The sequence below is a fragment of the Podarcis vaucheri genome (genome assembly GCF_965113315.1).
Source record: "Podarcis vaucheri genome assembly, chromosome: Z".
NCBI lineage: Eukaryota > Metazoa > Chordata > Lepidosauria > Squamata > Lacertidae > Podarcis > Podarcis vaucheri.
The window spans coordinates 4,376,425-4,391,574 of record NC_138758.1 but is presented as its reverse complement, the minus strand read 5'-3'; the positions used below and the strand labels follow the sequence as shown (position 1 = coordinate 4,391,574).

At 44.6% G+C, this 15,150-nt stretch overlaps 1 protein-coding gene across 10 annotated transcripts in view; it reads left to right on the top strand.

The window, feature by feature from the left end:
* Positions 1-15,150, top strand: part of DLG3 (discs large MAGUK scaffold protein 3) — a 110,505-nt gene that overhangs the window by 41,590 nt on the left and 53,765 nt on the right. For 9 of the 10 annotated variants that reach the window (XR_014215445.1, XM_082207400.1, XM_082207399.1 and 6 more), the window contains 3 exons: positions 9,826-9,879; positions 12,777-12,827; positions 13,535-13,659. Coding sequence is in view for 9 of the 10 variants with exons in the window: in XM_082207400.1 (XP_082063526.1) it covers positions 9,826-9,879; positions 12,777-12,827; positions 13,535-13,659 (230 nt within the window). In the remaining variant the exon portion in view is untranslated. Of the gene's footprint in view, positions 1-9,825; positions 9,880-12,776; positions 12,828-13,534; positions 13,660-15,150 lie in introns of those variants that run through there. The other variant, XM_082207404.1, reaches the window with a different exon arrangement.

Genomic DNA, 15,150 nt, shown 5'->3' with positions numbered 1-15,150 from the left:
ATTGGGACCTGCTGGACAGTGTTCATTTGGTCTGGCAGATCTCTTTTTATTGACAGCTCTTCAAAACCTCAAGGCTTCAGAATATCTGGACAGGGTTGGGGCTTTGAAAAGATATGGTTTTTTTAAAAAAAAATCACACTTGTGATGTGTTCTAGAAAAGTTTATATTGCAATTGTAATATTCACCAGATCCACAAGAGGCAGAGCAATAGCAAATTGTTGATTTTTAACAGCTGAGGGGGGACTTGAGGCTGTTATTTGAGTTGGTGTCATGGGCTGGTTGGATGCAGAGGAATAGTGGGAGGAACCAGCTGGGGAACAACAAAGGCAAGTAGGCTCAGAGCCCAGGGAGTGGCGTTGGGAAGACAATAAGTGGTAAGAGGAAGAAGACAGGGAAGATGAGGTGTTGGAAGCTGAAGAGGTAACAGGGTTTAGTGAGCAGGGAGAATCTGTGCCAGAGAGAAGTCCAGAATCAGAGGCAGAAGTGGAGGCTGAAGAGGAGGGGGACCAAGAAGCAGAGATGAGTTAAGCTGGTGAAGAGACACAGGTGTCTCCCCCTCCTACGATGATGAGCTCCATCTTGTTTTCCAGAACCAGAAGAGACAGGAAAAGAGTGGCGGGAGAGGTTGGCTTCACGCACACAGGTGCCATTTCTGATTGCTTAGGGAAAGCCCTGAAGAGGAGAGGATTTAGACAGCTGGAAAGGATTTAGGAAGCAGGGACTTTCAGTCTCAGCAACTGATTTTCCTAGAGGAAGATCACCAGGAATGAGCTGCTCTGCTCATTAACTAAGTCTGTGGAGATCATGTTTTTGCTAATAAAGAGCTATCTCCATCTTTGAACTGTATGATTACTGACCAGCACTCTCTTGTGACAGTTGGTAACCTAAGGGAAGTTGATCGTGTCAGGGCCAGGACTGAATCCAGATCTTCAATTTCCAAAACTATGTCCATCCACAGACCTCACCATACAAGTGTCACACAACGTTTGTTCTGCGCTAGCAAAGATTGATCCTTCTCTCTGGAACTCCCTGCCTGTTGATATTAGGCAGGCACCTTTACCATGTGTTTCTCAGCGCAAACTCATTAGTTAACTCAGCCTTTGCCAACCTGTTGCCCTCTGATCTTTTGGACTGCAGCTCCCATAGCCCCCATCAAGTGCTGTCTTGATGAAGTCTGATAAATAATGTATTTGTGTAGGCTGTTCTGCAATCTTTGCTACAATTACTGGTCAATAGTCCTGTTTTTCTGGGTAAAATGCTTTTCGCTGAGAGTGTCTGCCATTAAAGCTACTTCTTTATAATCGATGGTTGTTTTGATGTTGGAATTTTGAACTAGGTAAATGTTTCTGAACCCAAAATAGGCATTGGTCACAGGCAGAGTGTTCCTGGACCTTCCTTCCTGCGTTTGCTTTCCCAGAAACATGCCTTGGTCTCCAGGTGGCACAATTAGGCACTTTGGCGTGGGTGAGAGCAGCAAATGGAGCATTCTAGGAAAGCCCGAGAGACCAGCTGGTTATTTGACATATCCCTTTGGAGTTGACCCTGGCTTTCTCTTTTATTTTTCTGCTGAGGCTCTGTAGTTCTTTTTCCTCCATGCATGGTTTTTGAAAGCTGCCACAGAGCACAGCATAATACATTTTTATTCCTTTTAGTGCTTTTGGAGGTCATGTGTTCCCAGCACAATTTCCTTTCTCAGAATCTTCTTCGGTATCTCTATATCCTGGTAAAAACACAGTGCCCTCCACCCTCAGCACCCTAACCAGCAATTAGTCTGCCGTGTGTCTTCTTGAACCTTGTTTGCGCTAATGCCCATTATTTTTCATTTTCATGTTTATCCTACTCTTCTTCCAACGAACTCAGGACTGTATGTACTGGGTGTGGGGCCAACTCTCCCATCATTGCCCAGCCAGCATGGCCACTGGTCAAGAATGAGTTTTAGGCAGCAAACACACCATGCATTTAAAGCGTGCACCCCTGACCATTGACTGTGAGGGCTGGGGCTGATGGGAGTTTGGAGTCCAGCAACATCTGGAGCTCACCAGGCGCTCTATCTTTGCTGTACCATTTTGTACATTTGGCAGCCTTCTCAGGGAGCTGTATGGTTCCTAGCTGGGATGGTTTAGTCAGTCGAGCATGAGGCTCTTAATCTCAGGGTTGTGGGTTTGAGCCCCACATTGGGCAAAAGATTCCTGCATTGCGATACCCTCCAATATTCTTCTGATGAAAATAAGGATGTCCTATTCCTTAACAACATCAATAATATTTATACCCCACCCATCTCACTGGGTTGTCCCAGCCACTCTGGGCAGCTTCCAACATATTTAAAAACATAAGAAAACATTAAACATTAAAAAACTTCCTTATACAGGGCTGCTTTCAGATGGCTTGCGGGTCTGATAACTCCATACCCTCCAACATCTCTCCTTAGGGACGTCCTAAGGAAAAGCAGGACATTCTGGGATCAAATCAGAAACTGGGACGGCTTCTGTAAATCCAGGACCGTCCCTGGAAAATAGGGACACCTGGAGGGTCTGTATTGCAGGGGGCTGGACTAGATGATCCTTATGGTCCCTTCCAACTCTACAATTCTAGGATTCTATTATGTACGCTACATCAGGGGTGGGGGGGACATTTTTCATCCCGAGGGCCGCATTTCCTCCTTGTCAATCTTCTGAGGGCCATTTGTCTGTAGTAGGGAGGGCCAGAATCAAAAGTGGGAGGAGCAAGGAATGCTTATTTCACCTTTACACATTAGTCTTGCATCTCAAAGCAATATCAGAGATGGGGGCCACATTCTAGCCAAGGGAAAATGCTCCGGCTGCAAACCAGGACCTGTGAAGGGTGTGGCCTGAGGAGAGTTCCAAGCATCAGATAAAGAGATATGAGGGGCTGCATTTTGCCCCTGGGTCTTAGGCACCTGCCCCCTATGCTGCTTTCCCTCAAGTGCCCCAGACTGCAAAGGGTCATTCCAAAACCTTAATCCTATTCTTTTGTTTAGATAGTGTTCCCCACCCTTCCCCCATTTCCCAGGTTTAGTGTCATTTGCAGATCCATGTTTTCATGGCTCCATCCCCTTTTGTTAAAACTGGCCTTGATACAGACCCAGCCATCTTTTCCTATTACACTAAGGATATTCATGGCCACTTTCTAGCCTAATCCTGTCAACAGTAAACCCTAGTGAATCCCAGAGAGATGTGCTTCCGAGAGAGAGAGAGAGAGAGAGAGAAGAAAACAGTGTGGAACCGTGACAGGATCTTAAAGAGCAGACTTGCTGGATCAGGCCAGTGTCCATCTGTCCAGTGTCCTACAGCCAGGTGCCTCTGGAAATTCCCCAGCAGGGTAAGGAGGTGATGGCCTTCTTCTCTTCTTGGCTGCCAGCATTTGGCAGTCAGGGCTACAATTGCTTCTCAGCATGAAGCTTCTGCTTGTTCCACTATTGTGGCAAAAAGCTGTGGAGAGATGCATTTACTCCGAGAGCTTCTGCCCTCTGCTGCTGTCCTGCCAGATTCACCTTTGATCATTCCTTGCCCCCCCCCCATACCTTTGCTCAACTCCCCCAGTCTGCTGTTGGTGTAACACAACTCTTCTTTGTGCAACTGGGGCTGGAACCGTGTTTCTGTTTCTGCCTCCTGGCTTTGGACGTCAGGTGACAGCAGAGAACCAGTCTGGTGCATCTTACTGATATATAAACAGACCCTCAGCCTTTGTTCTGTCACCTTTCTCATATATATCTCCCCTCTCCCCACCTTCCAAACGGAGCCAGTGTGAGGCAGTGGTTAGAGTGTTGGACTTGGACCAGGGTGGCCTGGGTTCCAATCCCATCCATGAACCATGAAGCTCACAGGTGACCTTGCACCATTCATTGTTTGACAACCCAAAAAATTGTCTCATACCTTTATCACTGTGCTCTGCAGGAGACGGTGTCCTGCAGATACCAGCTTATCAGGAGGTCTATTCCTTGCAGTATATGAATTGGGCTTTCCATTGTAACTTCCTCCACATTTTGGAACTGCCTCCATTGCCTTTTCATAGTCCCTCTTTCAACAAGTCTTCCAAGTGGTGCTTGCTATTGTGGCAGTTACCTCAATTAGTATCTGTCTTGGATTTGAAGTTGTTTTTATATGGGTCACTCTTTTAACTCTGTGGGTGGCCTTGGGTGGGAGTATAATGGTTTTAGATGCACTATTGAACTGATTTTATGTACGTACGTATGCATTTGCTTCATAAAATTTATATGCAAACAAAACAACAACAACCTTGAAACATACAAGTTTAAAATACTAAAACAGATTAAAATTTACACCAGCTTTTCTGGGTAGGCTTGACTAAACTTGGCTTTCCCCAGGAAGAAGGAAAGAATACAGTGAAGGCACCTGCTTGGTCTCAAGAGGTGGGGAGTTCCAGTGTGTAGGTGCTGCCACACCAAACAATTGAGTTCCTGCAAATGTAGAATGGGCTTTATGTAGCACTTGAAGTAGTGGCAACTCCGCTGACTGAAACCATTGAGTGGGTATGTGTGAGTCAAGGCGATCTTGTAGGTAAACTGGTCCCAAGTTGTTAAGGACTTAAAATACTAACGGTAACACCTTGAACTTGGCCCAGTAGCAAAACAGCAACCAGTGCAGATCTCTGAGCACAGGTGACAAGGCCTGACTTCTGTCAGCAATCATGCTGCAGCATTCTGCACTAACTCCAGCTTCTGGATCAAGCATGAGGGAAGCCCCATGTAGAATGCACTGCAGTAATCTAGTCTTGAGGTAACTAATGCATGAAGTACTGTAGATATGTTCGTGGCTGCCAAACCTGCTGTAGTTGGTAAAACTGTGGTACCTCTGGATGCGAACGGGATCCGTTCCGGAGCCCCATTCGCATCCTGAGCAGAATGCGACCCACATCTGCACTTGTCCGGGTCGCAATTTGCCGCTTCTGCGCATGCGTGTGACGTCATTGTGAGCGTCTGCGCATGTGCGAGCGGCAAAATGCAGAAGTAACCCCTTCCGTTACTTCCAGGTCGCTGTGGAACGCAACCTGAAAACACTCAACCTGAAGTGTCTTTAACCCGAGGTATGACTGTACTAGCCATTGATGCTACCTGAGCCCCCAGTGACTGAGCTGGATCCAGAGGTGCCCCAAACTACGAGCCTGTTCTCTCAGTGGCAGAGCAACCTCATCCAGGGTGGATAACTGACCAGTTTCTCAGACAGAGGAGCTACTCATCCCACAGTGCCTCCACCTTGCCAGGATCCAAGCTCAGCTTGTTTTTCTTCATCCATTTCCCCATTGTATCCAGGCTGCATGGCCCATCCTGATTCAGTTGTTATGGAGAAATAGAGCTGTGTGCCACCTGCATTTACCCCAAGCCCCTAATGATTGCTCACAACAGATATTAAATAGCACTGGAATTAAGATAGCGTCTCCACCCCCATTGTTCTGTCCGGACGCTGAGGTCCAGGTCCGAGGGCCTTCTGGCGGTTCCCTCATTGCGAGAAGCAAAGCTACAGGGAACCAGGCAGAGGGCCTTCTCGGTAGTGGCGCCCGCCCTGTGGAACGCCCTTCCAGCAGATGTCAAAGCGATAAACAACTACCTGACATTCAGAAGACATCTTAAGGCAGCCCTGTTCAGGGAAGTTTTTAACGTGTGATATTTTACTGTATTTTTGGTTTCTATGGAAGCCGCCCAGAGTGGCTGGGGAGGCCCAGCCAGATGTGCGGGGTATAAATAATAAATTATTATTATTATTATTATTATTATTATTATTATTATTATTATCCTGTGGCACCCCATAGCATAGCCACCAGGGGGCAGAAAGGCACTCTCTCAACACTGTATGATTGGAATCGCTGTAGTACGGTGCCCCCAAGTTCTCATTCCCTGGAACTGGTCCAGGAGAAAACCATGGTTGATGGTATCAAATGCTGACGAGAGATCAAGAAGCAGGAACAAGGTCACACTCCCATGTCTCACTCTCTGCAAAGGTCATCCATCAAGGCAACCAAGGTGGACTTAGTCCTGAACCCAGATTAGAATTGATCTAAATAATCTTGTGTCCTCCAAGAATGTATGCAATTGCTTTACATACGACTTTATTGTGTTTTAAAAGTGTTTTGAGTTGCTGCAATTCATACATGAAATAAACCATGGCAATAGCAATTACCTAACCAACATCTTAGGGATAAATTGGAGTTGAGGGTAGGGGTGTAGCTGTAAACACCACCCTTGAGCTCCTCGAAGGAAAGTCAGGATACAAATATAGTAAATAAATAATTTAGGTGGGTGGGTGGTGACTTGACAGAGCCTTTTTGGTTATGGCACCATATCTTTGGAAAGCTCTCCCAGGGAGACCTGCCTAGCATGTACTCTGATGCTTTTTAAGGCATCTGGACCTTTTAAAAATCTGGTCTTATCCTAACTCTAGTTTTAATGCTAGATACCCACTTCTCTTCTTGTTATATCTGGTTCCAGGTTTCTTTCTGTTCCTGGTTTTTTTCTTTCCTTTTTTACATTTGCCACCTGGGAAACATAAGAAGCTACCTTATGGCAGGTCAGCTTATTTGTCCATCTGCAACTGATATTATTGCCATTGTCATCTTAAATCTGGAAATGGTGGGGATTGAACCTGGGACCTTCACATTCCAAGCAAGGGTTCCGCCACAAAGCAATGGCCCTTGAAGTTTCTTTGAGAAAGAAAGGTGGTTATGCAATGTGTCAATTAAAGAAATAAATTAAGGTCCTCCCTCTGTGCCATCAGACCAGTGTCCCCCTATATGCTTAATGGTCTCTCAGTGGCCAGCTTCCAATTCACCAGCCCAATACAGGCCAACTGTTCAGAGATGCTGGGGACGGATGGCTTGGCCACATTGCTTACTGCTTCCCCTTCCTGATTCCTCTGCTTATCCCTCCCCTATTGTGTTTTTCTTGCCCCTTCTCTCATGGCCGGTTGCCCTCTGAAGCATCCCTCCACATTTTTTATGTGAGCTCAGAATCCCCTAGAAGCTTTCCCTGGTCTGCAACTTCTTCACAGCCGCACCAGGGACAATCTGCCCATTCGGCTGGAAACCAGGCTGGGATGGGGAGCTCTTCAGGGTCCTGAGTGCTGCCTTGAGCATCTCAGGGAGATTGAATGAGCAACAAGAATGGGAGGCAGTGGCCTGGATGGAAGGGATGTGACAAGGCCTTTCAGCAGCACGCGGCTCAGTCCTCGGGGACCAACCTGTTCACCCTTGGGCAGGGAAAATCTCTTCCGATAGCTGGAAGAATCCAGGGCAGTATTCATCAGCCAGCCTCTTGCCACCTGAATGGCAGTGGCCGTATTTCTCTCTCACACACCCAGCAGGCATGCGTACATCCTGGCTGTGTTCTCTGGAGGTGCCTTGGGCCTCTTCCACCCACTCCCCTTCTGTGCATGTTAAAACTCCATTGCCCTGGCTTTTGGCAATGTCGATCATGCCAAGATCAGGGGCAGCTTATTTTGTTCTCGGGAATGCTCTTGGTACCCCACAAAGCTGCTTTATATGGAGCCCAATTCAAGGTGCAGACAATAGAAACCACAATCTCCTTCCTTAATACCTTATTAGGTACTAATGCAAGTAGAGGCATCTCTCTTAATTGTTCCTTTTCAAAAATATTTTCCCATTTCTGCATTTTACAACATTTCAACAACAAAAATTAAATCGAAACAAATGTAAACTGCATTTTCTTTGACTCCCCCCCCCCGCAATTCCTTACTTTATATCATAATCTTACTGCATAACCCCTCTTAGTTGTTCCACTTCTCTCATAATCTTGGGGGGCGGGCTGCCTAGGAGAGGGAATGTCCTGCGGCAGCCCCTAAGATATGGATCTCCAATGCGCTTGGCACCTTCGCTAGGCATCTTGGGTGGGTGCTGAAGACTCACCTATTTCCCCTGGCTTTTGAGATGGATATCTTTAGGATCTACCTTTCTCTGTGGTTGTAAGGTGTTTCTGCAATATTTTAATATTGTGAAGTGTTTTTAATAATGTGTAACATGTAATTATTGTAACCCATCCAATTTAAGGTTAAAGGCAGGTTGTTAATAATAATAATAATAATAATAATAATAATAATAATAATAATAATAATAATGGCTTTGACAGGCAATGGCTCTCACAGTTAGAGAAAGGTCTTCTTCATCCCTTCCCAGCTGGTCCTGGAGGCTTGATCTTCTGCTTGCAAAGTGTAAAAGTGTATGCTCTTAACCACTGAGCAAGCCTCCCTCCTCCTCACTTACCTTCAGCAGGTTCTTGTGCTGAACAGCTCCCAATTGCTTAATCAGAAGAGAGATGTAGCCCTGGGTTGGGGTAGGGATTTTGTGAACAGGGGTTTACAATCCCAAGGGGTTTTTTGGTGGGCGGGCGGAGATCAGACTTGCATTGTACTCAACTACCTGTGGTTTTAAAAAGACCATGAACGTGTTTTAATATTTGCCAGATTTTTGATCCACCAGGTGTGGAGAGCTGGAAATTTTCTTTTCGTTTTTTAGAGTTACTAGTAAAAACTGGCGTGTGTCCTATTTATTATATACGTTTAGTATTTCAATAATGCATGTTTAAATGTGCTTTTAAATTGCTCTTTGAGCTGTTTTTTTTTGAAAAAAATTACAATTGCTTGGAATGTCTGGAAAGCAGGGCTAGAAATTCAGAAATAAATGCCAAATCATTTTTTATTTTTTGTTGTTGCAAAAACATTACCCTACAGTACAGGATTCAACTCTCTCTCTCTCTCTCTCTCTCTCTTTTCTAGGAGATACCTTACATTTGCTTTAGAAGGGGAGGAGGGTAAATTGGCTCAGCACATGCATTGCATGTGAAAGGTGTTATATCCAGCTACCTGCACCAGCAGTGCTTGTTGCAGTTATCATTATTATGATTGATTCAATAATTGATTGCCTTTCACACCCCATGTCTCAAGACAATGTACAAAATGCAGTAAAAAGCAGCATAAAAAGCAATTAAAAAACACAGAGCAGAGATCTTTTCATCCAGCCAAGGTGGCTTGTTGGAACAAAAATATATTCAGTTGTTTCTGGGAAATGTAGGAACGCTGTTCCATAGAACGGGGACATGTTTGCAGCCCTGCTCTGGGTTACAAGGACCTTTGGTAACAAGTCCAACCAGAATCACTGCCTGGGGCTGGAGAACTAGCAGTCAGAGTAAACCTGCCTTCTTCAACCTGGTGCCCTCCAGCTTTTTGGACTACAATTCCCATCATCCCCAGCCAGCATGACTGATGGGTGTGGTAGTCCAAAATGGCCAAGCTGGTTGGGGATGATGGGAGTTGTAGTCAGACAAATATCTGAAGGCCCTCAGTTGAAGAACCTGGGATAAGGCAGTTCCTTAGAATCCATATGCGGAAAGCTTTCGGTTGGTTCCTAAGAGGCAGGGTAATTGCTGGACTGGGGAAAAAAGGTGGATTGATTTCCTGCTGTTGCACAATAGAGAAGCTGGGGGAATTTGCTTCCTGGGGAGAACCGTAGATGGGAATGTGGCTTTTCTGGTGGGGGCAGATTGAGTGGTTGCAGGAAGCCATTCTGGGAAGGGAGGGCCTAGGTTGATTTGGTTGAAGGGATGTAGCTTAGTAGTGGATCACCTGCCTTCAAAAGTTCTCATATTCAATCCCTGGCAATTCCTGGTATGGCTGGGAGAGAACCCTCCCTGAAACTCTGGAGAGCTGCTGTCTGCTGGTGCAGATAACCATGGGCTAGATGGACCTGCAGCCGGGCTCAGTATAAGGCAGCACTTCCTGTCTTCTTATCATGGGAATTTAAATGAACAACTGTGGCTTTTTCTTTTTGTCTCTCTTTCAGGCCAGCCCCTCGCCCATTATTGTGAACACAGAAACCCTGGAGCCTGCCCTCTCTGTAAGTCTGCGTCTTTTCTTGTGCGGTTTGTGCCTTGTCCACAGGGTCCTACAATGTCCTGTGAAGGGAAGGAAGTTTCTCTTTCTTGCCAACAGTGGCATGGGGCTCATTGCCGAAGGTGAAATTAGGCTTTATTTCACCCAGGTCAAACACCCACTTCGGCACACACACCCAAGACACATTTGCCTACACCCACACAGGCTGCACTCGGGGCAAAAACCAGGCTAGTCCCCCCTTCCCCGTAGCTAAGGCACAGCTCATTGCACAAAACCTGTCTCACAACTCCAAGGCATGGAGAACTTAGCATTCCTGGGTGTGTCCTCCCATATCACTCCTAGATATGGAGTGACCACAGTGTGTCAAGAATCTGCGTTATGCATGTGTTAAAAGAAAATAAAAACGGGACTGGGCATTCCTGACAAATTCCACCTGGAAATTCTAGAATATTCTGTTTGCTGGCCACAGAAATCTGTTGCCTTTGGGACATAAAACTCTCAGCTTTTTCTCTGGTTTTGGTGAGTGAGATTAGGGATGGGCATTTTAGTTTCTCTCATTCTCATTTTTCCAATCTTGAGTTCAGTTCTCTGCATTCCACATCAGTTTAGAAACATTTTTAAAAGGAAATTATTAACACATTTTAGTAAGCATTTTTCCAAAAAAAATTGTATGTAGTTTTGCCTAATGTTCACATTTTTTTGTATAGCTGTTTCCCCTGACACAATGCATTTTTGTACATTATCTTCACTAATATATGCATTTTTATGCACGCTTTGCCCCAGTGTATGCATTTTTGGGTGCACCTTACTTGGCTAGAATACTGCGCTGCAAAATTTGGGAAAGTAGATGCCTGTGTTTCAGGATGCATATTTTTTTAAAAAAATCACAAATTTGTAAGGTTTGCCTTTAAACGTGAACTGAATCTAATTTCTCCCAGGTACACTTTGCATTTCAGTGCCCTTCAAAATTGCTCCTTTCCCCCACCTGCTTCTGCTGGTCCCTGGTCTCTTTCCTCCCCATCCCATCTGTCCCGGCCCTTCTCTGCTGATCTAGAAAGCAGAATAAGCGGTGCAAGTTGTGGTTATGTGCAGAATTTTTGTTTAGTTAATGCAGAAGCTGCATCGTGCTCCTCTCCCTGGCAGGGGAGGCATATTTGTGCAGAGCCTACAAAATTCAGAATTGGACTTTTCATGGCCATTTAGTCACCACAATCAGTAGTCCTTTGAGGATGTAATGATGCAACAAAATGGGCACCCCAAAAAGGAACTTGAAGTGGGAGTGAATTGGAATGGGGTTGTCAAAGGAGGGATTTAATAATCCAACTTGTTTCAACCCTAATGGCCCTTCTTTAGGGAAATTCAGATAAATCAAAACAAAACATTTAGATGTGCTGTCTCTTCTAATGTGTTGGATTAATAAATATCTCTTTTGTTTTTCCCCCTTAGCTTCCAGTGCATTTGAATATGTCCCATCCACTTCTTAGCTTCTTGTTGAGGCTGTTAGGATATTCTTCAGATCTCTCCCCTTCCTTGCTTCTGCTTAGCCTGCCTCTGATGTGATATATTAAGGGCTCACCCAGTGTTCTACTTTAAAATACAAGTGGGTCTGAGCACTGGGATTTTGGTTTTTTGTGTTTTTTCGCCCCGGAGCTTTGCACCTGCTCTTTACCACTGAATCTGAGCAAACAACAAATCTGTGGAAAATCTGAATTGTTGTTTATTCTGATTCAGTGTTAAATGGGGGGTTTTCCTGGGGAAAGTAATGTGTGTGGGGGGGGGAGTGCTCAGATGCAGCACTTCAAAGCACAGACCCGTGTCTAGAAAGTGTTAGGCAAAATGTAAGTGTGGATGAGCCCTTACAATTAGGACGTACAGTGGTACCTTGGTTTAATGACAGCTTAGTTTATGAACAACTTGGATTAAGAATGCTGCAAACTCGAAAGTAGGTGTTTTGGTTTGTGAACTTTGCCTTCGAAGCAGAACATGTTTTGCTTCCTGTTGAGTGTAAATTGAGTCCCGCACGACTATGTATGGGAAAGCACACCTTGGTTTAAGAACGCTTTGGTTTAAGAACGGACTTCCTGAACAGATTAAGTTCGTAAACCAAGGTACCACTGTATATTTGTGAAGGCAGGGAGCCTTGTGCCAGAAAATCCTGTGTCCCAGAAATTGTGTCTAATCACAATAATAACCCCAGATACTACTTACATAGGGGACGCGGGTGGCGCTGTGGGTAAAAGCCTCAGCGCCTAGGGCTTGCCGATCGAAAGGTCGGCGGTTCGAATCCCCGCGGCGGGGTGCGCTCCCGTTGCTCGGTCCCAGCGCCTGCCAACCTAGCAGTTCGAAAGCACCCCCGGGTGCAAGTAGATAAATAGGTACCGCTTACCAGCGGGAAGGTAAACGGCGTTCCATGTGCTGCGCTGGCTCGCCAGATGCAGCTTTGTCACGCTGGCCACGTGACCCGGAAGTGTCTCCGGACAGCGCTGGCCCCTGGCCTCTTGAGTGAGATGGGCGCACAAACCCCAGAGTCTGTCAAGACTGGCCCGTTCAGGCAGGGGTACCTTTACCTTTACCTTTACTACTTACATGCCAAGACAGGTTCTATATGGTTTACAAGTATAAAATCAATGATAAGCTATCCACACATAATTAAAGATCACAAAAAACAATTCCATAAAAAATATCAAAAACATCCATAATTAAAACTTGCAGTAAAAAAAGGCTTTTAAAAAGCACAACAATTAAAAAGGCAATTAAAAAAATTAGGTCAGGAAGTCCAAGTCTAGGGAAATGCTTCTGCAAACAGGTGTGTCTGCAAGGGTGAGTGGAACGCCAATACTGATTTGGGGCATCTCATATTTCAGCATCTGTTTGTTAAACTTTTCCTGTTTGTTTCCCCAGGTGAATGGCAGTGACGGGATGTTCAAGTATGAAGAGATTGTCCTGGAAAGGGTGAGTGAGAGCCAGTGGACTCTTGCCATGGATGTGGTGCCAGGGCTAGCGCTACTTGTCTCTGGACTGTATTGGGCTTTGTTAGTCCTCCCACACAGGCCCATGCATCCTGGCTCTGTAGGTACAAGCATGGGGAGCACAGAGAGAAAAGGGCAGCCTTTCCTCAACCTGGTGCTCTCCAGATATTTTGGACTGCAATTCCCATTAGATTGGATGGCTGACTATGGTTGATTGAAGTTGTAGTTCAAAACATTTGGACAACACCACGTTGGGGATGGCTGGGCAAGGGGATCTAACATGCGTGTTCCCTCTTTCCTCTTTCCACTGTTGTGGTCTTGGAAACCAGAGCTTATGGTATTGAGAACTGACCCAGCTATATGTGGTAGGACTGTGCTTTTCAACAGAGGCTAGGAGATTTTTTCATTTTCCACATCAGGATACCTGGCAGACTTCAAGTTTTACATTCATGTCCATTGTTATTTTCTGTTGAATGTTTTCAGTGCCCTTGAATTGCTGTATTGTTCTAATTATCGTTAGCATATAAGCTCAGCCTGGGTAGCTCAGTTGATTAGAGCATGGTGCTGATAACACCAAAGTTTCAGGTTGGATCCCTGCATTGCAAACGGTTGGACTAGATGATTATCAGGATCCCTTCCAACTCTATGATTCATCCCATTTATTTATTCCTTTTTTTTAACACTTGTCAGGGAAATTCTGGTCTTGGATTTAGCATTGCTGGAGGGATCGATAATCCACACATTCCTGATGATCCTGGCATTTTCATAACCAAGATCATCCCAGGTGGAGCAGCTGCCATGGATGGGCGTCTGGGGTGAGTGTCCTGCCATAGGGTGGATCTTGAGCCTTGTGGGGGGGTGCGGGCGGAGGGAAGCAGATACAGATAAGCAACCTAAAATGAGATGTTTGTTGATGAACTGTGTGTGCGTGCGTGCGTGCCGTAAAAACAAAACAAATTAAAAAGTGTGCTTTAGACTCTCTGTAGACACTCACAGCTATTCATTCAGCCATTTCCTGACTGTTAATGCACGGTCGTACCACTCAGACTATTTTTAGATTGTGTTTTTTGTATATGCATGTTTTGTTTCAGTGTACGCTTAACACAAAGTTGCCAACATGGCACCTGTGGGCTCAAGGGCGCCCATGAAACCTCTGAGCCTCCTCACTCACCTCATCCTTGGTCATGAGGTAGTGAGGATGGCTGCCTTTTTCTCTCCTGAGAAGCACATACAGCTGAAGGAGGAATTTGGAAGGGTGACGCTCTTCCCAACTTCCTATTTCAGCTCTATGTGCTTTTCAAGGTTCAAGTTAATTCCACTGGACCTGACTTTTGCCCAGATCCCTTGGAAAAGGGAAGTGTTTCCATGCATGTCCCCTCTCTTTCTCAGAGATGGTCCTCATCTAGGGAAGACGTAGAGAAGTGATCAGAAGTGGGGTGGCACCCACTGCAGCTGCTCAAAAGTCCAAAAGTGCCCATGGGCCCCATTTTAACATGTTGATTTAACCACTTTGAGATGCTTTTTCGTTCTTTCTTTCGATATTTTATTAGAATTTCACTTATAAAAAAGTGATGAAAACAAAAAAAAGGAAGGAAAACATGAATGGAAATAAAAAGAAAAAAAAATACTCAATTACATTTCCATACATTAATATACAAATGTTTATAGTATTATTATTATTCAAATACTAATTTTATTAGTAACTGCATATATTCAGTGTAAAGTCGTTCTAGATATCATTTTATTTATGCAAAGAAAGTCTGTGTCTATAAGCGGTCCATTCATATGTTTCTAATATTGTCATGTTGTCAAGTCATTGATTAAGGGGAATCATATTTCTATTCTTCCAGTTCATCAGTATTAGTCTCTTAGCAACCATTAGGGCACGTAGAGCCCATTTTTGCTGTCACATTGTCACTTTCCATACAGTAGGTATATAGTTCAAAATAATATTCACTTCTGAAAGTCTTAAATTTCTCCATAGCATCTTATTTATACAGTCCAGCACTCTTTCCTAAAACTTAGTAAGTATGTGGCATTCTAAAAACGTTTGTTTTCAAGAATCATTATCCATATTACATCTCTAGCAAAGGCCTACATTAGATAGCCCTTTCTTCTACAGGCATAAGGGAGTCCAATAAATTCCGAATAATATTTTCTGCTACATAAGTCTTAATATAATCGATACATCTGCTCCCAAAGCTAAAACAACTTCCCATTTTCTGGTTCATAGTCAACATTTGAATTCTTTATTCTAGTCTTTTTAAAAACTCTGCATATCAGAATTTATTTATTCATAATAAATA